Raw genomic sequence first — 23,958 nt, forward strand, 5'->3', positions numbered from 1 at the left:
CATTTGAAGCTTGGAGATACGAGGTTTCTGCCCGACAGTGACGATATTTTAGTGATTAAGTTGCGAGGAAAACGTTGAGATAATAGCCATTTTGGTTAGAACTGACTGAAAATAACTTTGTACTTCAAGTTTAAAATGACACTAAATATTTTTTCAAGTGTCCAAATAAATTCGAAATATTATCAAATTATTTCGCGGCACCCCTGGACTGCCGCCGCGGCACCCTAGGGTGCCCCGTCACCCACTTTGAAAACCCCTGATTTAGACAGATGACAGGTTCATTTGTTAACCTGGCATATAGACAGTAGTTTCATTGTTTATTATATTATACTGTTATATATGATATCTCTGCTCAAATGTTAGTCCAATAATTGATCATTAAATCATCCTGACTTTCTTCTCATATCCTCTCCTATTGGACAGAGATCCTTGGAGCTCTGCTGTCAGTCATGTCCATCTGGATCGTTACGGGGGCCCTGGTCTACCTGGCCATCGAGAGGATCGTACGCAACGACTACGAGATCGAGGGCCGCGTCATGCTGATCACCTCAGCCTTCGCTCTCATCGTCAACATTGTGTACGTTGTTGTTGTAGTTAGGGTTCTGATCTGGAGCATGTCTGGGGTTGGGTTTGTGAGGCATTTCATTCTTAAGGGTGAGGGTGACTTGCGGAACATAACATACTTTTTAAAAACTGCATGATTGCTGCATGAAATTCGACTCTGCTTGGACTGGTTGTATGTGACATGTTTGGGAAATAATGAATTTCATGCACAGCAAACCAATAGCCAAAATAAAGTAAGCATCTCAGCAAACGAGGGATACAAAAAAATGCTGAACGCAGCATTCTTGCAACACTATTAACACCTTCTAAGCCAAGGGGAGCCCCTTAATGTTAAAACCGTACTATATCGCACATCCCCCCAGGGACTCTCAGCCACGTCGTACATTCCCGGACTTTGTCTTTAAAACCGGAATAAAAGCTTTTGATCCGAAAATCGGCGATCGTCTAACCTTCCCTAGTCACCACTCGTGCACTGATAGCTCATGCAGACCGTGCATGAAGCAGAGGTGACGTCAGCGCCTCTCCTTCTCCAAGGCACCTTCCACCCATCCGTTTACTGTCTACACACTCGAGCTCCTCCTGCAGCCATGCTTGGGGCTATGCTAGCGAAACTTTTCAGTTCTGTTCTTCAGTCACACATGGACTATTTGCGGGGACATTTACGTGAAAGGATCGCGCACGCGAAACGCACGGGGACATCGACGATCGGCCAAAACCCCCATTCTATCCCAACGGAGATCGAGAAAATCATGGTGAGTTACTGGCCTGGGGGGGGAAAAAAAAGAAAAAACAGCGGCGCTGTTCAAGATGGAGGGGCTGCGGGGTCATGTTTATAAACATAATATTATGTCTCAGATCACAATACAATAATAGAAATTTCACGGCTAATCTACCAACCACCATTCTATTTCGGACTGCAACGTGTTAAGGTGTGATGTGTATTTTTCAAACATAGTTCAGATCAAAAGGCAGAGGACACAAAATGGATGCGAAACATTTTGGGGGTGAAGTATACCTTTAAGAATGACACCACATACTAGGCTATGATGCCTGCTGGCGTCGCCGGCTCGATTCCCGATCCGGACGACCTTTGCCACATGTTGTTCCCCATCTCTCTCCCCATTTCCTGTCAGTCTACTATCCTATCAAATAAAGGCATAAAAAGCCCAAAAACAAATCTTTAAAAAAAAAGAATGAGTGGTTTTATGAGAAAGGGAACCTCACTGAGCTTGGTAGTGTGTTGTGGGTTTTGGATAATGATCCCTGTATGCTATGGACCAAAATATATAATTAACCACTTAAAGCTTATTGACTAGGGTCTAGGGTCCCCCAGGGGCTGCACTTTTTAACCTTTAAAAACAACTCAAATACACCAAATCTCCCCCATCTAAAATAGTTTCATGACAATGTGAACGTCACTGAGCTTGGTAGTGTGTTTTGGATAAGGATCCCTGTACGCTACGGACCAAAAGATCATTAACCACTTAAACCTTATTGACTAAGGTCCCCCAAGGGTCTGAACCTTTTTTTAATTCTACACCAAATCACTTCGCTTAAAATAGCTGATCTATAAGCTCATGCACCGTGTTGTAAGCTCATAGACATGCCCAATGGCCGCCTATTTTTGCCAAATGTTCAAATTCTTCACAGATTGTTCACCTTATTATGACATAACCAGAATAGATATGCTAGGGCAGTGGTTCTCAAACTTGGGGTCGGAACCCTAAGTGGGGTCCCCAAATTATTTTGTGGGGTCCCCAGATGATTAGCTTAATGTATTTTTTTTTTCCAATGGTAAACAAACCAAGACACAGTATAAGTGTATACAGGGTATCTGCACATTTATAAAGTGACAATTTAAGGACTTTCAAAACTGTTTTAATACCAAACTGGCCAAACCGTCAAATATTAAGTAAGCAAGAGGCGAACATTGGGAAAATAGCTGATCTACATGCTCACAACGCGAGGCGTTGTGAGCATGTAGATCTGCTATTTTCACAATATTTATCTGTGAAACCGAGTCACATTAAATGTAATACCTACAATTCCAAGTGCTTGTCAGGGTGGGGGTCCCCAGACAGTTCAAATGTGTTTATGTTGGGGGCCACGGCCTAAAAAGGTTTGAGAACCCCTGTGCTAGGGTGTATGTCAGGGTTCCCCAATTAGTTTTCCCCAAGGGCCGAATTATGTCTAAGGTACCAAGCCGAGGGCCACAACATTGCAGGGGGCGACGGTGGCGTTCCCGCTACTCCTGCGACAGTTGTCGTCGTTGTCGGGTGAAAATCATTTTAAAAATGATTTAAACTAGTGAAAACAGACGATCTACAAGCACACAACATAGATTTGCTGTTTTCACTACTTTTGTGCGATGGCCTTGTATGATTTGCGAAAGAACATACATATTTGGAGATACAAGATTTCCACCCGACAACGACAATATACTAGTGTTGTTGCTGCTCTTATACCACCATTATTACTGGGGTTGGTGTGGGCCAGACAGTAGCCCCCCACGGGCCGCAAATGTGTTTAAAATCTCTGTCCTACCTTGCCTCCTCTATCTAGCATGGCCTACATCCTCCATCACTCCACCACCTTCCACGCACACGGAGAGGGCTACCATCAGATCGACGAGAACGGCCAGAGTCCCGTGGCTCATCACGGCCACTCCCACACGCTGGGTGGCCACGGGAACACCAGCGTGCGCGCAGCCTTCATCCACGTGATGGGAGACCTGCTGCAGAGTGTGGGCGTCATGGTGGCTGCAACCATCATCTTTTTCCGGGTCAGTTGCTTTCGCTTCTGCACGCACTGGACATATGGCATCTGTACACACACTATATAGTAGTGCTGCCAACTGGCCTTTACTGGCTCAGGCCTAGAATTATTGAATGCTTTAACCAGTGAAAAATAGCAGATATACAAGCTCCCAGCGCACGCTGCGAGCTTGTAGATCTGCTATTTTTGAAAAAGTCATGTAAATGTGTGCAAATCTTTGAATATGTATTTTCAAAGCGAACGATTGTAACTCAAATTTTGCTTCTGGGTGGTCCCTGGAACTAAATATTTTGAGATGCGGGTCCGTGGCCAAATACATATCATTTTGGGGGTCCTTCACATGAAAAGGTTTGAGAACCACTGACATAGTAGTCTCTCAAGAACAGACTAACTGAGCTCCAGTTAAGTGAAAAGGACCTTTTCTGGATTGCTGACAAGAAACATAGGTTTTTCAAAAAGAACCTTAGAGGGATTCAAAAGACACTTATAGAATCGGGTCAATATTCAAATTTTCACGATTTAAAAAAAATAGCAGATCTACAAGCTCGCAGCGCGGCACTCGGTGCCGCGCTGTGAGCTTGTATATCTGCTATTTTTCAATAGTTAAAGCATAGAAAAACAATACACTATAATGTGTACCCGTTCTGAATGGGTTAAGTATGAAATTTGGTAAATCGTTTTTTTTTATTGGCCTAAAATATCGTCTATATTGTCTATATAATATACATTCATGAATCCACCTGCTGACTGCCCGTCCCCCCACACAATTGTGAAAAGTGATGACTCATCACTAATCCATAGTTTTCTGGGTCTGCTTTTAGCCAAATTATTGTTTTTCATGCAAAACAAATGCTTGCAATGGATTCAGCATCATTAAAACCCCCTAGTTTGACCCCTCACTTGCTACTTGAAGCAGATTTATTGGGGGTATTCTTTTCCTTTATAGTATAGTGTATGTATATAGCCAGACTATGTATGGGTTTCACTAATGTTTTGTGTAAGTTGTTTGTAACATGAAGGTGTCGGGAGTGGGACTTGGGAGTTACTAGGGCCCAAGGTGGAGGGACCTTAATTATTTTATATACTTTAGCTATTGAAAAATAGCAGATCTGCGAGCTTGTAGATCTGCTATTTTTGAAAAGTTGAATGAAAAGTTTGAATATATGTATTTTTTATTTGCAACTCAAATTCTGCTTCTGAATCCATGAAACGAAATATTTGGGGGTCCTTAACATGAAAAAGTTTGAGCACCACTAACATGGAAACATAGGTTTTTTTTTTTTTTTTTAAACCTTAGAAGGATTCAAAGAAATGTTCACGATTTTTCTAAAATAGCAGATCTACAAGCTCGCAGCGCGGCACCAATTAGCCCTATTCACGGCCCGCCCACTCAGCAAATTTCTCAGCAACTTCCTGGTGTGACGTCAATTTAGAAGGGGAAATTAATACAGAAATAAGCTGGACTTAAACCCAACAAATCATTATTTCGAACGGTAAAGTAAATTATAACGCTTTGTGCCTTTTACCATCTTGTGTTCTTGTTCATGCTAGCCGTATTTTATACTGTACTATTTGGAAATTGCATTCAATTTGCTATTTCTGTGTTAACTCTATAGGCTTAGCAGGGTTTTACCCCTTCAAAACGTGACTTCAGCACCAGGGGGATGCTGAGTGGGCGGGCCGTGAATAGGGCTAAAGCACAAAGTGTGAGTGAATCCTTGTACCCAGGGCCCAGAGTTTGGTGTGACACCCCTGCTCACATCCCTCTCTCTCTTCTCCCCCTCGTCACTCCGTCACACACCATTTCTCACCATCCCTTCCGGCACTCCTCCTCTTCCTCCATAATCTCTACAAAATCTCTCTCCCATCGTTTTTCCTCGCTCCCTCCCTCTCTCTCTCCCTGTGGCCTTTCTCCCCCCCCCCCCTCTCTCTCTCCTCTCTCTCTGTGTCTCTCTCTCTCTCTCTCTCCTCTCTCTCTCTCTCTTTCTCTCTGCAGCCTGAATATAAAGTAGCAGACCCCATCTGCACCTTCCTCTTCTCCGTCTTCGTCCTGTGCACCACGGTCACCATCCTCAGAGATGTCTTCAGGATACTCATGGAAGGTAAAATATCAATTAAAAAAAGTCTGGATCAGACAGCGTGTCAAATCAGACGCCCGCCCGACCGACCGCCCCACGCGATACATATTTTGAATGTTGCTGTCATTTGCACGTTGGTCACATCACAGGTTTACTGGCGTAAATAAGCTCCATCCAGTTTTCTGTAAAAAAAAAAAAAATAGAGAGAGGGCGCCTGCTGGCCTGGTGGTCAGGGCGCATACCACATACTAGGCTATGATGCCTGCTGGCATCGCCGGTTCGATTCCCGATCCGGACGACATTTGCCGCATGTCATTCCCCATCTCTCTCCTCATTTCCTGTCAGTCTACTATCCTATCAAAATACAGGCATAAAACCCCAAAAAACAAATCTTAAAAAAAAAATAATAATAGAGAGAGCCAGAGCAAAAGCATAGGAAATAAATGTCCAAAGATAGATCAGAGCTATGTACATTTATACATTTAGCATAAAAAGGATCAGGTATGTTCATGAGGTTAGACATAATTGGTGCAAAACGTAGCATGCATGTATATACAGTACAGTACATGAGCTGAGACATACTGTAAGGTGCAGGTCAAACAAAGATAGCAGAGGTGAAGTACATTTATATGCTTGTGACATAGTCCACATAAGGTTAGACAAAGAAGAAAGGTTAAACTTAAAATAGGACAGTAGGTGGCATAGGGAACTATTCCACATGAAGGAAGCCAACATAATGGCGGAAACTGTCAAAGGAAAGTGTTCAACATTCTGATGGTAGCTACGTATAGAGCTCCTTGCCTGGCTGTTGTCGAAATAGCGGTGTGACAAGATAGTTGTTTTAACAACATAATTAAGCCTATACACATAAAAGATATTTCTTTATACTCATGTAACAAAAGCTTGATACCCATTTCCATCAGACAAGCTGCTGTTGATGTGGAAATGATAAATTTTTCATCCTCTTTGATATCCAGGTGCTCCAAAGGGCATCGAGTTCAACTCTGTGAAGGAGGTTCTTCTGACCCTGAAGGCGGTGAAAGCCATGCACTGCCTGCACCTGTGGAACCTGACTGTAGGCCAGCCTGTCATCTCTGTTCACCTGGCTATAGGTAAGACCTTGTTTTACACCGGCAGTGGTGGAAGAAATAGGCTACTGAGATTTCTGACTTAGACGTAAAAGTAGCAGCAACACAATACTAGTAAGACGCCCTAAGGGGTGAAAACATACTCTCACCATGCCGAAAGGCATGGCGGAGACAACAAAAGCTGTTTTTATTTGAAAACATTGGTGGACATTGCTATCCTCGTAATGTGAAGATGGAGACAATGCAACATCTTGAATTGTATAATAAGACCATGAGTGCACACACACTCCTGTTCCGCCATCCACTGCTCCTCCGTTAACCCTTTGCCGTCCGAAATAGAATGGTGGTTGGTAGATTAGCCGTGAAATTTCTATTATTGTATTGTGATCTGAGACATAATATTATGTTTATAAACATGAGCCCGCCGCCCCTCCTTCTTGGACAGCGCCGTTGTTTTTTCTTCTTTTCTTTCCCCCCAGGTCATTAGCTCACCGTGATTTTCTCGATCTCCGTTGGGATAAAGTGGTGGTTTTGGCCGAGCATCAATCTCCCCGTGCGTTTCGCGTGCGCGATCCACGCGCATAACGATCCATGCATATAGTCCAGGAGTGACTGAACAGTCAATGTGTCCACTTTGGATAGCCTAGCACCTAGCACTCCAGCTCTGCTAGTGCTAACGTCCAAACAACAAGTGGGTGGGAGGAAGGAAGGCTGAAGAAGGAGAGGCCATGAGAGTCACTTCTGTTTCATGTCAGAGCAGCCACGAGCCACCGATGGACGAGCGGTGACTAGGGAAGGTTAGACGATCGCCGATTTTCGGATCAAAATCATTTATTCCGGTTTTAATGACAAAGTCCGGGAAAGTACGGCGTGGCTGAGACTCCTTGCTGGGATGTGCGATATACTACGGTTTTAACATTAAGGGGCTCCCCGTGGCTTACAAAGTGTTAAGATAGCACTGAAGTCCCCCGACCAGGCAGTTTTCAGAACATCTAGGGAAGTATCTATTTGATTACAATGATTAGACATACAGTATGGTTGCAAATACTGTATTATGACATTACCCCCAGATGAGGGATCTACAGAAAACTACAATTCTATCTGGGTACCATTGGGTAAGCTACACAGTGTAGCTTACCCAATGGTACCCAGATAGAACACTACAAAAGGTATTGTAGTTTTTGAGCAGTGGTAAACCGCTCCATAGAGTGGCTGTGCGTGTGTCTGTAGCCACTTTTCCTCAGCGTTTTGCCATAGCAATGTGTTTTCCTCAGCGTTTTGCCATAGCAATAATGTGTGTGTGTGTAGCCATACTAGTAAGACACCCGAGGGTGGAATGCGACCTCAGGGTGACATGCAACCTCGCCCTAAAGGGCGAGGTCGCGCCAATTCTTGACAATCTGGCCAACCACAGCGTTTCTCTGACGATTCTAGTTGTTGTCATTCTGGGGGGAGTTTGTTCATGTTTTTGTGAGGGTATCAACCCTAGGAGACACGGGGAGAACACGCAAACTCCACACAGAAAGGCCCTATCGCTCACACCCTAGGTTGGGTTGGCGATAGGGCCTTTCTGTGTGGAGTTTGCCTAAACATGGAGATGTGGTACAGAAGGACTCATATATGGGCATAAAAAGTATGTCATGTGACATCACTTCCTGTACAGACAGTCAGACAGACAGCCATTGACTCCGACCTAACAATGGCTACTGTCTATGACGGTAGTCCCATATGACATGATGTACTAGACTATCTCCATATATAGTGTTATCCACATCTCCATGTTTAGGCCAAACAGATTCGCTCCATTTCTCCATGTATAGGTCCAAATGCCCAACGTTGAGCTTGACAACGAAACGTTCTTAACACAGCCGCCCCCATATTTACTTTAGAAAATATGTTAAATTCTAAGTACGTTTCGAGTACCGGTTTGATACAAGAGCGAATAAGCACTACACTTCTGGAATCATGTGCGTCGACTTAAAGTTGGATCCAGGCCTAATACTGTCAACGTGTTCTCCACATCTCCATGTTTAGGCCAAACAGATTCGCTCCATTTCTCCATGTATAGGTCCAAATGCCCAACGTTGAGCTTGACAACGAAACGTTTTTAACACAGACGCCCCCATATTTACATAATATATAAAAAGTATGTCATGTGACATCACTTCCTGTACAGACAGTCAGACAGACAGCCATTGACTCCGGCCTAGGCTACTTTCTATGACGGTAGTCCCATATGACATGATGGACTGGACTATCTCCATATATAGTGTTATCCACATTTCGTGTAGCCGCCCTGTACAGGAAGTGATGTCACAACTTGCTGACATCAAACTGACATCACAGAGGATACGGAAGGACGGTCACGAGGATACGGAAGGTCACTCAAGCGACATGGTTCTTCAGAGTATATGCGACCTTCGGTCGCAATTACATCACCAATTACATCCTAGACCTATATCCTAGTCTTTTTCCTCAGCGTTTTGCCATAGCAATGTGTGTGTGTGTAGCCTGTATTACATCACCAATTACCAATTGAAGACGTTATGCAAGCACGACCACCGCTCACTTCACATTGGGTGTGATTTGTTTTTCACCAATAACCTGACGTTAAGTTTTCGATGGTCATTTCTGCTTCTTTTTCTTTTTGTCAGAGGAGAACGCCGACCCCAATGCTGTGCTGAAGGAAGCCACGGAACTGCTTCAGACCAAGTTTGGATTCCACAGCACCACCATCCAGGTGGAGCCGTACGCAGAGGACATGGCCCACTGCAGCCAGTGTCAGGACCCCACGGACTGATGGAGGAGGCAGGGACGTGCTGGCCATTGGGAAAAGCGGGACAACTCCCAAACGGCCAGTTCATTCCCGGCCTGGTCCAGGCCGGCCATTAGGAAAAAAATTAAAATAAAATGTCGGCCTTCGTTCCATTTTGGGGGCTGGGCGGCAAACAAAGTAAATCGTAAGTGTCGGGCAGAAACCTTGTATCTCCAAGTTTCAAATTTGTAAATCTTTTCGCAAAGTAAAGCCTTGCTTCATCATACAATGCCGTCGCACAAAAGTAGTGAAAACAGCAGATCTACAAGCACACAACGTGCGAGGCGTTGTGTGCTTGTAGATCGGCTGTTTTCACTAGTTTAAATCGTTTTTATATTGATAAATATTGATAAATACAAAACAAACGGTTTTGGACATACAAGGTTTCCACCCGACAACAACGAAATACAACTCATGTAATTGGCCCACTGGCTTGTCACTTGTCATGATCTGAAATGGCAAATCTTTGAGTAGCAGCAGCGCTATAGAGAGAGATCTCTCTCTATAGCGTGCAATGAGGGCCTCTCCAACTCTTTTTTCCCGGGCTGAATCAGGGGCCCAGCACGTCCCCTGGATGGAGGATGCATTGCCCACGAGAGACGCTGCTGCTACACGTCACTCTGACACTGACTAGACTAGACTGGCTCCAGCTCATTCACACTGTCAGAGAACTGGACTGACCTGAGAGATGAGTTCCTCCCAAAGCATCTTTGTGTGGTCAACATCATCTGTATATTTGCGTTATTCAAGAAGAAAACAAAGGACGCAACACAGTGTGGCGCTTTAATCATCTGATTTCTAGTGTGGGATGATGGTAATATCCGGGCTGTTATTTTATTGTTTGTGTGTTCATGGTAGCTAGCTCTTGTTTGTTTTTTACTTCAATTCAATTCGATACAGATTGACAGCAGCATGCCATATGCTGAAAAAAAGTGTGTTTGACTTCTTACCTGTCCATCAGCACGAGCTTGTGTGTCGTGTTCAGTGTTAAATGCTATTGATAAAAAAAAAGAAAAACGTAAAAAAGCCAAAGAGGAGTGCAGGTTACATTCCATTGTTTGGGGAAGGAAATTGTCCCGTGTGCAATTCTGTCTTGTTGACATCAAGTCTGCAAAACTGCCATTTTTGATGAACCACACAAAAAAGGGGAGAGTAATTTAAACTGTGCACGCCAGGCCATAACTAAAAGAAGAAGAAGACAAAAAGCCTCAATAGTGGGCAGCTGCTGTTTTCCTGCTTTATTTGTACTGTTGGGAGTAAAAGGCAAAAGTTATGAGTTGGCCATCATTCCTCTCACGCCTCCGCCTGAGCAATGGGCACCGGTACTGCGGCTGCTCTAGGATGTAATAGCTGCGAATACGTCAATATCGACTGATGTACAAGAACTCGGAGGAAAGACAATTAGAATTCTGTTGATTCCATCTCTCCCGTCTTTAATGTGCGTCTCAGCGAGAGGCGTTTTGCCAAATGGTGCACTATGTTGCTGTGGATGGACAAGGGCTGTGAGAGGAGCCGCGCTTGGAAATGGATCGGTGTCAGTGTGAGGAAGCATCCTGGCTGCCCACGACCGCCAACTCTCTGTCAAAGGCATATTCGACTCAGAGGGCACAATCATTTACTCCCCTCTTGTCTCCACTCTCCAGTCAGACAATTAGGCTCAGTTCTGTGTATCCATCCATCCATCGCACTGTCCACTATCTTCCAGCAGCTGCAGTATTGTCCATCCGTCTATGATCTTCTATCACTGTGGCTTCACCATAACCATCATTAATCCAGTCATCTATCTGTAAATCTATCTGTCAGTATGTCTGTCTGTCTGTCTGTCTGTCTGTCTCCTCCCTGTCTGTCTATGTCTGGATATGAGCCTTTAATCGAATGACAGAATTAGTGTTAAAAAAAAGTATTCCAATTTTCATTTCAGACTTTTCTTTTGGCTGGTTGTATTATTGGAAGCTACTGATGGGACACAGTAGCATGGTTTCACTTTGACCAAATATGAATGGTACGTACCGGTATATATGGGGGGAGGTTATGGCTAATGCACATTTAAAATATGTGGCCTAAAAGAACACTCTCATGTAATTCAAGCTATTTAGTGTGAATTGGTAAGGTTGTAATGGTGAGGTTAAGTGCAGTAGCCTACTTGCATATTTTTTACTTTTAAAGACATTACATAAATCCCAAAAATTATTTAAAGTTCAGAAGAGACGCTGGGGAAGATCGGCTTCTTTTTCTTCATGCATTACTGCTTCATTAGCTGGAACAGAACAGCAGAGGCCTGGAGGAAGACTTGGTCCTCAACAAGCAGGGCACGCATGCTTTATAAAGTGGTGGTGTTTTTAATCGAGGAACTTTTACTTTAGTCTTTTGGGGCTTCTTGCAGCACTTTATTGTTGTACGTTAATGGACAGCGGTTCTCAACCTTTTCTGAATCTGGGCCCACTTCAAAGTCTCAAAAAGCATTTTCAGAGCACGTTATGAGCCGTCAATCGTTTGGATCAACAGAACGTTGTATACTTTAAGTTCCTATTTAGCACTATGAGTATGACAACTCAAATGAATTACCATTTTTACGTAACCATGACATATTGTATCGGACAACTTTGTTTTTTTACAACAAGGGTTCATATTTTAGATTGTAATTAGAGAAAAGAAAAGACGAGTGTTAAAATGTTTTCATTTACTGCTTTCTATTGTTTTAGAGATTTTAGCATTTTGATTTCAGTGGGTGGAGGCATGCGTACACGTGGCTAAATATGTATTTTTAGACACAATAAGCTGGCAATTTCTTTGTTACTATTTACACCAGCCCCATAAGTCACATCTGCCCATGAAAGATTGCAGTGCATCTTGGGAATGGGTTTATTGTGTTTAAAAATACACATTTAGCCACTTGCATGCATGCCCCCAACCTGGGGAAATGCATGCAAATCTAAATCACTAAAATTACAGAAAGAAGTAAATGTAAACATTTTAACACTCATCTTCTCTTTTCTCTGATGACTATCTAAAATATGAACCCTTGTTGTAAAAAAGTTGTCCTACTATTAATGTTTGCCACTTATTTGGGGGCACACCTTCAATATCATCACAGCCCTCTAGTTGGCCCTGGCCCATCGGTTGAGAACCACTGCTGTACAATGCAGTGATACACATCTAACATATACTAACCACAGCCATGTGGAAAGCCAACCTAGCAAATAGCCAGCCAGCCAGCCAGTCAGTCACCATTCTAGTAGTGTTGTTCTGCCTGCTGTCTGTCAAGTGTTGATGTTGTCATTTACTCTCGAAATTCGTGGTTGAAAGACGGCTGTACTGTACATTCTAAAACACTGGTTCTCAAAGTGGGGCCCAGGGACCCCCAGGGGGTCTTGGGGGTGTTCCAGGGGGGTCCACAGCAAAATGAGTGATTTAACTACTTTAATGCTATATACATTGGCTATTTGAAAATAGCTGATCAGGTCATGTTTGTAGAACTTGTAGATCTGCTATAAAAAATAAAACAAATTGGGCAAATTTGTTGGAACATTTTGGAATATTTTTAAAACCTTTTAATGACGGATCTTGTATGGAGAGTCCACAAAATCTTTTCACATGTGAGTCTTTGACTTGAAAAGGTTTGAGAACCGTGCACTGTTCTAAAAAAGGTCAACCAAATCTTCGGTGGACACTCTGTTTGGACGAAACGTTTGCATGATTGTTAGTTGTTCTACTCATCAGTGAAAATAGCCCCCCATCAACTGCCAATCAAGCACACAATGATGATCCTGTCCTATATATTTTCCACTTTTTAAAAAGTAAAATTAGGTTTATTTTTTCTTTTGAAATATGAAATAAAAAACTAAACTAATAGACCACTGTACTTCCAATCTGACAGAAGGCTACAGTGTAAGACAGGTCTGATGGAGTGCAGTGTTCCAATTCATCCCTGAAGAGACGGTGATGTTTAAATACATCTTCATCCGTGTTCCTGTTTGTCTGCTGTAATGGAAGTGTCATTTTTGAGAATGCCCTGTATTGTACTGTACTGTCAACAGTCTGTGACATTTGTAAAATGTGTGATTATTGTAAATATGCCAAATATCCTGTATTTCCTGTGTATGATTTTGTGTATACTCGTGTAAATACACTAATGGTTTTTAACTTACATTGTACTTAACTTTTAACTTAATTTATTTCAACAATTTTTTGGTAAGTCTTATTGATATTTTTGTGTGGAAAAGGTCACAGCTCTAAATTCTGAAAGTAATCATTGCTATAGAGTCTATCTTTATCTTTTAACATGGTGCTGTTGATTTAAAAAAATTATTATGTTTCATATATTTTACAGTTCTGGCTTTTGGTTAGCTTTCTTTTAGTTTGGTTTGGTCATGGAACTTGATTGGAAAGCACTTTGGTTCAACTTCTGTTAAAATGTGCTGTATAAATAAAGGTGACTTTACTTGACAGTTGTAGAATAGTCTGTGTGTGTCAATTCCCTTTGGATGGACACTGAACAGTTTGCACTGTGAAAATATCACAGTCTAGATCAGTGGTTCTCAACCTTTTCAGGCCACAACCTCCAAAATAATCTTATTTGAACTGGGGACCCCCCTCCCTGACGAGCACTAAGAGTTGAGCCATTACATTTCGTATAACACGGTTCTAGTGTGAAAATAGCAGATCTACATGTTGTGAACATGTAGATCTGCTATTTTCACAATGTCTTCCTCTAATATCTGACAATTTGGCCAATGTTTAATTTGTCATTTTAGAGGTATTAAAAAGTCCTTAAATTGGCACTTTAGAAATGTGCAGATACCCAATCTACCGGTATACACTTAAACTTTATGTTGGTTTGTTTACTGTTGAGTGAGAAAACAATGTTGCACATTAAGTTAATCATCTGGGGTCCCCCAAAAACCCCTGGGGGGTCCCGACCCACAGGTTGAGAACCACACTGGTCTAGATACAGTGTAGTACAGTCAGTGGTTCCCAAACATCTTAGCACAAGATCCAAAAGAGATGTTTCCGGTCTGCCCGGACCCTATAGTGAAAATAGCAGATCTACAAGATCATAGATCTTCTATTCTCTCTACTTCATTTCTCTCTACTTAAGCTCGCAGCGCGGCACTTGGTGCCGCGCTGTGAGCTTGTATATCTGCTATTTTTCACTGGTTAAAGCATTCAATAATTCTAGGCCTAAATAATGCAAATCTTGAATATTTTCTACAATGAGACCGATTGGTTACCCTGCCCATAACAATGCATGATGGGTATTGCAATCACTTTTAGTGGGTAAAGAGGCATTTTTTAACATAAATCTTCTCTTCTGGGTGTGTCCATGGCACAAAACATTTTTTTCAAATTCATATCATTTTGGGGGTCATTGGCAGGAAGAAGTTTCAGAACTACTGGTTGAGTTTTGTTTTTATGTATTCATATGCCATACTACTATGCTCTACAGACTGTGTAGTAATTAATTAACAGTGTCAGTGATGGCACTGCGGTATCGTTCATCTTTGTGGCAGGTCTTCAGGAGGGTACAGAAGGAACTAATTACACCATGGAGAGTCAACAAGAACAGGATGGGGAAGGGAGATACCCCCACCACTTAACACTATCATGAATACTGTACAAGTGTACATGCTTCGGCCAATGTTGTTTTTGACAGCAAATTTTGATTTAGTTTTAGTCATAGTCTTTTGAATATAATGTCATTTAGTTTTAGTCATAATTTAGTCACCTGAAAAGTTTTAGTTTTAGTCTAATTTTAGTCAACTAAATATCATACGTTTTTAGTCGACTAAATCTACAGTTGATTTAGTCAGCTAAAATGTATTTTGGCAGGCCTTGAAGGCATCGTAATGACTGATTTTACACTTGGTTGTGTGCTGAAAATAGCAGATCTACAAGCTCACAACGGGTCGCGCTGAGCTTGTAGATCTGCTATTTTCAGCACACAACACCTGAGACAAATGACTCCCTTCTCCACTAGTCCCTCCCTAACGTTTTAGTCTAGTTTTTATTTTGTTGACGAAATTGTCAATATATTTAGTCTCAGTTTTAGTCATCACAGCTTAGTTTTTATTTAGTTTTCGTCAGTGAAAAAAACGCAGTCGACAAACATTTTTCATCATAGTTTTAGTCGACGAAATCAACACTTCTGCATGGTGATTTCGGCTTCACTCTATTGAGAAGACCAGTGGTCGAGGTGGTTTCAAGGGGTCACCGGCGAAATTAGTTAATGTAGCATAAAAATCTGTTTAACCACTATTTTCAGATGGGGATCTGTGGCCAAATGTTTTTTGGAGGTCCTTGACATGAAAAAACGGTTTGAGAAACAGTCTACTGATGCCCTCTGAGTGTATATAAAGAACACTGGTGTACTGGTGTGTAGGATACTACCTGCCGTTTACATGTCTAGCTGTGCCTTGGGATTTTGTAGAAGACCACACATTATTATGGCTCTGTACATATTGTACAGTACAAGTATGTTTAGAATTAGTTTTGTTATTTAGTATATCAGTACTATGAGTGATTTCTTTCACTCATTTCACAATACAGACGCACATCTTATAAAAACCTTTATAAGAAAAAAACTTTCAAGTTGGTGTCCCGTAAAGTGAAAAAAGAAAAAAAGGGAAAATAGCCAATCTACACAAACTTGCATTGAGATATGTTGTGAGCCTGTAGATGGGCATTTTTTTTTACCAATAGGTGAGATTGTGACCATTGGTGTGCCTTGAGCATGTTTGAAAACCACTTCAGCAGCCTACACGCATACATATTGTACATAGAAAATGGAAGAAGCTGGATTCACTATGTGAACTCAAACAAACCACACCACACGTGTGTGCGCGTTTGGTAACTTGATATTGCCTGCCATAACTGTAACTCGCAAACGCAATCTGTAGGATTGTTCCAGTCAAGTGCTGTAACGTTCACAGTTCAACGATAAAGCGACATATTGTGGATTTAAGACAGTATTTGGCTGTCTATCGTCAGATAAAGCAGAGTCAGTGCACAGTCAGTGGCAAAGCCAGGCCCTTGATTATTTCAATTGACTTGATGCTCTTAGCTGTGACTAAATGGAGTTTGTTTTTCCTTTCTCTTCCAGGTCATCTGCCACTAAATGAGGCGTAACCTCACCTAAGCAGACTCTGTCTAAAGACAGACACACACTCATCAAGCTACTTACCCGTAGGGCTCGGCCCGGGCTCCTGGACTTTGACTACACCAGCATCACATTAGGGAAGTTGCTGATTCTGAAATACATCATCCAGGGACATGCTGGGCCCCTGATTCAGCCCGGGAAAAAGAGTTGGAGAGGCCCTCATTGCGCGCTATAGAGAGAGATCTCTCTCTATAGCGCTGCTGCTACTCAAAGATTTGCCATTACAGATCATGACAATTGACAAGCCAGTGGGCCAATTACATGAGTTATATTGCGTTGTTGTCGGGTGGAAACCTTGTATGTCCAAAACCGTTTGTTTTGTATTCATCATTTTAAAAATGATTTAAACTAGTGAAAACAGCCGATCTACAAGCACACAACGCCTCGCACCGCGAGGCGTTGTGTGCTTGTAGATCTGCTGTTTTCACTACTTTTGTGTAACAGCCTTGTATGAAGAAGCAGGGCTTTGCTTTGCGAAAAGAATTATACATTTGAAACTTGGAGATACAAGGTTTCTGCCTGACAGTGACGATATACTTTGTTGGCCACCCAGCCCCCAAAATGGAACGAAGGCCGACATTTTATTTTGAATTTTTTCCTAATGGCTGGCTTCACCACTGCCGGTGACGCAGCGTGACTGCCGGTCTAACTGCCGGTCTGTGCAGCGGCCGCCGGTCACATTGCCGGCGATGCAGCGCGAATGCCGGTCCTTGCGGCGTGCGCGGCGCCTGCCGCGGCAGTTCCGCGGCAGGTGCCGGAAAGGAGAATGTATTCGCTCCTTCTGAAATTATGATCAGTAGGCTGACCCAAAGAGATGATTAGCTTTTGGGTCATAATGGTCAATGTCAACAGATGGGTGGAACAAGTAGTCCTGCCTGATGAAATGATTAACTTTTGGGTGGAAAAGAATCAAGATCAAAATTGAGAAATGTGGGACCAAAAGGCTACGTTCACTTAGATAATTTATTCACACAAACGACATTCTTAGAAAAAGCACCCTAAAAACGAATAAAACCAAACAAGAAATTGAACAAATGAATTCTTGACAATCTTGTGCCCTCCTCCCGACTCCTATGGAGTGGGAATGTTTAAATGAAACAAGGCTGACGTGAGGCAGAAAAACTAACATTTCACAGACATACCGAAAATCCTTCCGTCTTGCAGACCCAAAGGGCGAGATAAAAACAAAACAAAAAATAAGAACCACTTTCTGACACGTCAGAGTGATACTGTAGCTCTAAAACAGTGGCTCTCAACCTGTGGGTCGGGAAAATTATTTTGGAGGGGGTCCCCAGATGATTAACTTATAATGTAAAACATTGTTTTCTCACTAAAAATTAAACAAACCAGCAGAACGTTTAAGTGTATAGAGCATGGTATACTATAGAGGGTATCTGCACATTTCTAAAGTGACAATCAATAATAAGGACTTTTTAATACCCCTAAAATGACAGTAAAAGTAAAAAAGTATTAAGTAAAAATTGGCCAAATTGCCAAATATTAGAGGCAGAAATTGTGAAAATAGCCAATCTACATGCTCACAACGCCTCGCAACGCGAGAACCGTGTTATACAAAGTGTTACTCTATAGTGCTCGTGAGGGTGGGAGGGGTCCCCAGTTAAAATAGGATTATTTTGGGGGGTCCCGGTCTGAGAAGGTTGAGAACCACTGCTCTAAAATAGTGCTATAGTGGCTGGGCGGCCGTTACAGTCTCTGTGTCGTGGCTCTGGGCCTGTGGGGAGTAGAGGTCCTTGAACTGTTTCTTGCACTTGGTGAGCAGCTTCTTGGTGTCTTCTCTGGACATGCTCCTCAGACAGTGGAGTCTGACTAGGCCTGCCTGGCCGCCCGACACAAGCCAGGTGTGGCTGCTCATGTTGGGGTTAAAGCGAACCTGGGGGGGGGGGGGGTGAGAGAAAGGAGGTTTTAAAACAGTGCAACATAGGCTGGATTTAGACTGCAGTCAAATCCAGCCCAAATCCGATTTGGTTGTCAAATCCGATCTTTTGGCCCGAGTTTTCACACAGCATTTGCAAGTGACACAGATCTGATCTGTGCGTTCAGACAGCGTCAGCCCAAAGCTGCCCTGCAGCGACATGTATGCTTTGGTTACCGTGGTAACGACGTAGGCGTAATGACTCTTATCTCTTGTTTTTCTCATGTGCTCAGTGCGCTGTAATCAAATAGTAAATACTTGCGCTCTGTAATGATGTAATTTACAGACGCGCTCGGGTCGCGCAGCAAGTGACGCTTGGCCAGTTTGATGTGACTTGCATGTGACTTGCATATAACTCTATGGGTGGATGTGGTTGCTGCTTTCAGACTGAGTCAGATGTTCTCAGATCCGATATGTATCGGATTTGAAACCACGGATTTCATGTGACCTGCATGTGACCTGTCTGGATTTAGACTACCGTATTTAAAAAAAATCGGATTCCACTTTTGATGTGACTCAGATCTGATTCAGGCTAGATTTCAGTGGCAGTGTAAAGCCGGCCTAAGGGCGGATTCACACTGCAGTCCGATTGATTTGAACTGTTCCCGAAAACGGTTGCCTGGTCCCCGCTGACCAGCATTCACATTGGCCAAAATTCTCCTGTGCCTGGACTCCCTGGAGTGCACTTCATTCAACTGTAACTGTATTTGTGTGCCTGTTGACCATGGGGCTTTGGGAGATATAAAACGTCACGTCACAGAAGAAGACTATCTTGTCAGAATTTAGAGCGAATATTAAAGTGATAAAAAGAAATGAAATGAAAGTTTTAACAATAACAGAACAACAATACACAACCAAAGCAGTGTGTGCTGCTGACTGTCTTTGAAACATGATAAATGTAGAGCCGTCTGTAATCATCGCACAACAGTAACGTCACTGGCGCATCCGTTGTATCTTAATAGTGACGTCGCGGACCGATCCTTGTTATTTTCATCCTGGCAGAAGCATCACTACTTCCTTGTTCATGGAACGGTAGCTTCACATTGCAGCGCACCGTTCTCGAGGACGCATCAAGCGGACTCGAAACTACCTCCGGAGGTGGTCTCGGGGCCGGCGTTTCTGAGGACAGTACGCATGCTTCACACTATCAATACATCTGCCAAGTACCCTCGAGTTCGCACTCGAGACCGCAGTGTGAATCCGCCCTGAGATTAAGACCTGAGGCTGATTCCACAAAATACCTTCTAAATCACTAGTTCTCACACAGATTCTTTAATAATGTTAAAAAAATAGCAGATATACAAGCTCGCAGTGCAACACGAAGCGATGCGTTGTGAGCTTGTATATCTGCTGTTTTTGAATAGCCAATGCAAAAATCTAAAATGACACACGGGTGCTTTCCCAGTTTTAAATGGGTAAAAAAACGACAGGTTTTGCAGGTTCAACACGGTTAATTAGAAGATTAGAACATCATCAAATTCATGACACAGGACGGTCGAGACGGTGGATTGTTGCAAATATTGCAGGAAATAGAACAGGGGTCTTCAACAGGGGGTCCCAGGACCCCTAGGGGGTCCTCAGAGTTACTACAGGGGGTCCTCCAAATCTTTGTGTGATAGGATCATGTTTTATACATTAACCATTTGAACCCTAGCATCCCTATTCTGAGTGGAACATTAGCCAAAAATAGCAGATCTACAAGCCTCGCAGCGCCTCGAGCTTGTAGATCGGCTATTTTTGGCAAAGAGGTTTTTAGAGGGAAAAGAAGAGCATACTAAGTATTTGACAGTTCAAGTGCTTAAAGGTGATACACCATGCATTTAAAAAGTATTTCTATATTGTTTATGTCCCAAAAACGTTTTTCAAAAGGTTTGAGGCTAAATTACCACTCCTGAATAGAGAGCCTCTCTCATTTTGAATGGCTCTCAGAGCATTTTCAGCTGCAGTACCACCTTTGGCCTGAACTGTGCCACCCCCCCCCCCCCAAAAAAAATCTTTTTGAAAAAAAAAGAAAAAGTAAAAAAAAAAAGAAAAAAAAAGAAAAAAGTTTTCCCTTCAAAAACGGCTGTTGATGACGTCAGCGACGGCAGCAAATCTGCACAGCCTGTTTTGAGAACCCGTGGGATGCTTTTAACCTCCGCCTTCCCAAAACCAGAGAAAGACACAACGGTCAGAAATGGGACTTTGTGAGGATAGAAGGTGCTAGTGGGACCCCAAAAGAAGGTTTTAAAATAGGAAAAGTGAATTTTCATGGTGGTGTATCACCTTTAAATGTCTGAAAATACACATTACTCCAACATGATGACAGTGTTGTCAAACAAGTCTAAGCTGTCTAAGAAATCTATGAACATTTTTAATCTGCAACCCAATTTTATACAATATGTAGTGGGGGGTCGCTGCTTCATCTCTCTCTCTCAGCTATGGGGTCCCTGCTTCATCTCTCTCTCAGCTAAGTGGTCCCTGCTTCATCTCTCTCTCAGCTAAGTGGTCCCTGGCCAGAAAACGTTTGAAGACCCTTGATCTAGAATGTGAGATGTCATGAGTATTGTGTTAAAAGTCCTAAGGAATAAGGTAAGGAACTTTTCCAACTACAAATGAGAATAAGAGTTAATTTGTACAAACTGACACTCGTTCAATTTGCCCTTGGCCTTGTTTTCCGCTGCTTCACTCCAGTCAGTTCCATAATGAAAGCAAATGCAGATAAATGAGCACAGATAAGAGGCCATTCTCTCAGTGGGTGTTTATTGTGCGAGTAAATCTATCTGCTCCCCCCTGAGACTCAACTATAGATCCATCATTATGATGTTAACTACACAGTTAACCCTGCAAGGCCCAGCGTTGCTTTTTGGCAAACATTTTTAAATCATTTTTAAAAAAATGTTATAGTTAGTTTTCCTGTTCTTTTTCACATTCACCATTAAATCCTATTGTTTAGTATGACAATGCCATTGGCCACGATATTTGCATATAAATACCCCCCACAGAGACTGACATTCACACCTCCCAGAGAAGTTGAAATTTCAGCGTTTGGACGAACAACATCTCACTTTTTAACTGAAGCTATTCCTCACTAAAACATAAGTAAACTGCCTGTAATATATTTGTTCGTGATCATTAGAATGTCTAAAACATGTACATATGTTATGATTGTGAAAAATATCCCCAAAATGCAAATTAGAGCATGATTTATGATTTATGGCTATAAAACCTTACAAAAACATTATTAATTTTTTAACATTACATTTTCCTGTGATTAGGACTCCTACAACAGCATCTGATTTTTTTTTATTTTTTTTGGCCAGTAGAAATTAATTCGGGTCTTGCAGGGTTAAGGCGTTCTGGAGCTAGTGGAGGAGAACAGAGCTAAGCTGGGAACAGACCATTGATTACCACTCCTTACATTACATTACACACACGCGTGCACGCCCGCGTGCACGCACGCCCACCCACCAAATGATACTGTAAGGCAGGGGTCTTCAACAGGGGGTCCGGGACCCCTAGGGGTTCCTGAGAGTTACTAGAGGGGGTCCTCCAAATCTTTGTGATAGAAACCTTTTTCTTCTTTTTTATATTAACCACTTGAACCCTAGTGTCCTTATTCTGAGAACTTTAGCTAAAAATAGCAGATCTATAAGCTCGAGCTTGTAGTTGGGCTATTTTTGGCAAAGATCTTTGGTATAGAGGGGAAAAAGAGCAGACTAAGTACAGAGTGAAAGGTCAAGTTTATTAAGTATTGACGGTTCAAGTGGTTTAATCTCAAAACACAAATTGACATGAATCCAAAATACACCGACGAGTGTGCTGTAGGGCATTCACGAATAGTGATTTTTAGAATTCAAATTATTCGACCTCAAAGTATTCGAATATTCGACGGGTGAAATATCATATTTTTGTAATCTAATAAATCATTAAAACGCTCCTTTGCGAGCCTTAAAAACAACCAGCAATTAACGGGTTAACCTTTGTAGGCGGGACAAAATGCATGGTTCGTGAAATAACAGCCATCGATTGGCTGTGAGAGGTTTTCACTGGTGGATGCGGACCTCAAGCAGCAGAGAGAGAACAGACCTACAATGCACAATGCGTCGCGGATAGACGTGTTGTGAGCTTGTAGATCTGCTATTTTTGACACGCTGCACTGTCTTACGACTGAACATAGCATAAACATGCTGATGAAGCTTGCGATGAAAAACGAGTTCATTTTACTAGGAAAACTCCGAAAATAACTGTTCAAGCCTATCCTATCTATGTTCAACAACAACCACATTTATACTGTCCATCCTTTGTTCGTTACAAGCAGTGTTGTATTGTGAATTGATTAGCCTCAGGATTCAGGCATTATAGTGATTGTTTGATGGGATGCACGCTATGTTAATGACTTCACACGCATGTCGTTACGCTACTTAGCAGGCCATTAATATGTACCGAGATTCATTCCAATGTTAATGAAGGCTGGTGTGACTCGAGTCTCGACCAGTACAACAGACAAGGCTAAGATGGGTTATGATTACATGCTATAGTATAGTATAGAAGTATACAGTATGTAACACAAGCTTTACAAGATCATCAATTCCACTCCAATCCGTGTCGCGAAACTCTCGACCCGTTATCATAAATAAAACGCCGGACGCTTGTACCTTTATGGTTTAAAGATGAGATACATTTGAATATGAAGCATGACATCAACGCGGTTGCGGTGAAGCGCGGTCCGAAGGAGCTACTGTAAAGAGAAGGGTGTCCTCTAAACTGGATATACTCAGCAAGAGGAACGAAACTCAGCAGCAATAAAGTAAAGTAGCCTAAAGTATTACACACTTTTGTCAGCAACGAGCATTGAGCTTGCTTGTTCTGGAGCGCCGCTCCCCTCCTACACTGAGTGACTGTGTCATCTATAGTGACGGGCCAGCCGTGTATGTCGGCAGTCGGCACATCAATCACATAGGCTAGCCACTACAGTGGCTTGGTGATGCGAGGTTACTACACTGTGGTTGGATCTGACAACAATCAAACATGAATGGATTAGGAGAAATACTAACACCAGAGCTCACAGCTGCATGTCTGCTGTAGAAATATTGTCACGTCTAAAAAAAACAAAAAAAATATATATTAAAATTAATTTCGGCGAATTTTCTAATAGTGATTACAGTAATCGAATAGTGTTTTGATATTCGAATATTCGAATATTCGGTGAATGCCCTAGTGTGCTGTCAAACAATGAAACTATATGGAATCTATGATAAGGTTGTGGGGGTCCCTGCTTCATCTCTCTCTCAGCTAAGGGGTCCTTGGTCTGAAAACATTGAAGACCCCTGCTGTAAGTAAAAAGGGGGGAAAAGAAAAAACTGAAGCTAAACGAGAGCTCTTTGGTGTCCCCTAACCCAAACAAAATGTACTTGGCTTTGTACTTTTCCACCCCCTCAACACCAAATGTCTTCACCGAAAATAATTAATGTATTCTGCGAATGTTCAAGTGGTTCAGACTAATTTACACTTAATTTAGACTCCATTGATTCGTTTAAATCCAGGCTCAAAACCCTGTTTTACTCACA

At 42.4% G+C, this 23,958-nt stretch overlaps 2 protein-coding genes across 2 annotated transcripts in view; one reads left to right on the plus strand and one right to left on the minus strand.

The window, feature by feature from the left end:
* The window catches only part of slc30a2 (solute carrier family 30 member 2), a gene marked incomplete at both ends in the record, with an annotated part of 32,266 nt that extends 22,961 nt beyond the window's left edge, over window positions 1–9,305 (plus strand). Inside the window, 5 exons of the mRNA XM_080744185.1 lie at window positions 424–577; window positions 3,127–3,346; window positions 5,336–5,441; window positions 6,395–6,529; window positions 9,160–9,305. Coding sequence (XP_080600311.1) covers window positions 424–577; window positions 3,127–3,346; window positions 5,336–5,441; window positions 6,395–6,529; window positions 9,160–9,305 — 761 coding nt within the window. The remainder of the gene's footprint in view (window positions 1–423; window positions 578–3,126; window positions 3,347–5,335; window positions 5,442–6,394; window positions 6,530–9,159) is intronic.
* An 8,750-nt stretch (window positions 9,306–18,055) lies between these two features.
* The window catches only part of gtf3c2 (general transcription factor IIIC, polypeptide 2, beta), a gene marked incomplete at its 5' end in the record, with an annotated part of 59,238 nt that continues 53,335 nt past the window's right edge, over window positions 18,056–23,958 (minus strand). The window contains one exon of the mRNA XM_080745059.1: window positions 18,056–18,367. Coding sequence (XP_080601185.1) covers window positions 18,161–18,367 — 207 coding nt within the window. The 3' untranslated portion in view covers window positions 18,056–18,160. The remainder of the gene's footprint in view (window positions 18,368–23,958) is intronic.

The sequence above is a fragment of the Nannobrachium achirus genome (genome assembly GCF_963921795.1).
Source record: "Nannobrachium achirus genome assembly, chromosome: 16".
In the NCBI taxonomy this organism is placed as follows: domain Eukaryota; kingdom Metazoa; phylum Chordata; class Actinopteri; order Myctophiformes; family Myctophidae; genus Nannobrachium; species Nannobrachium achirus.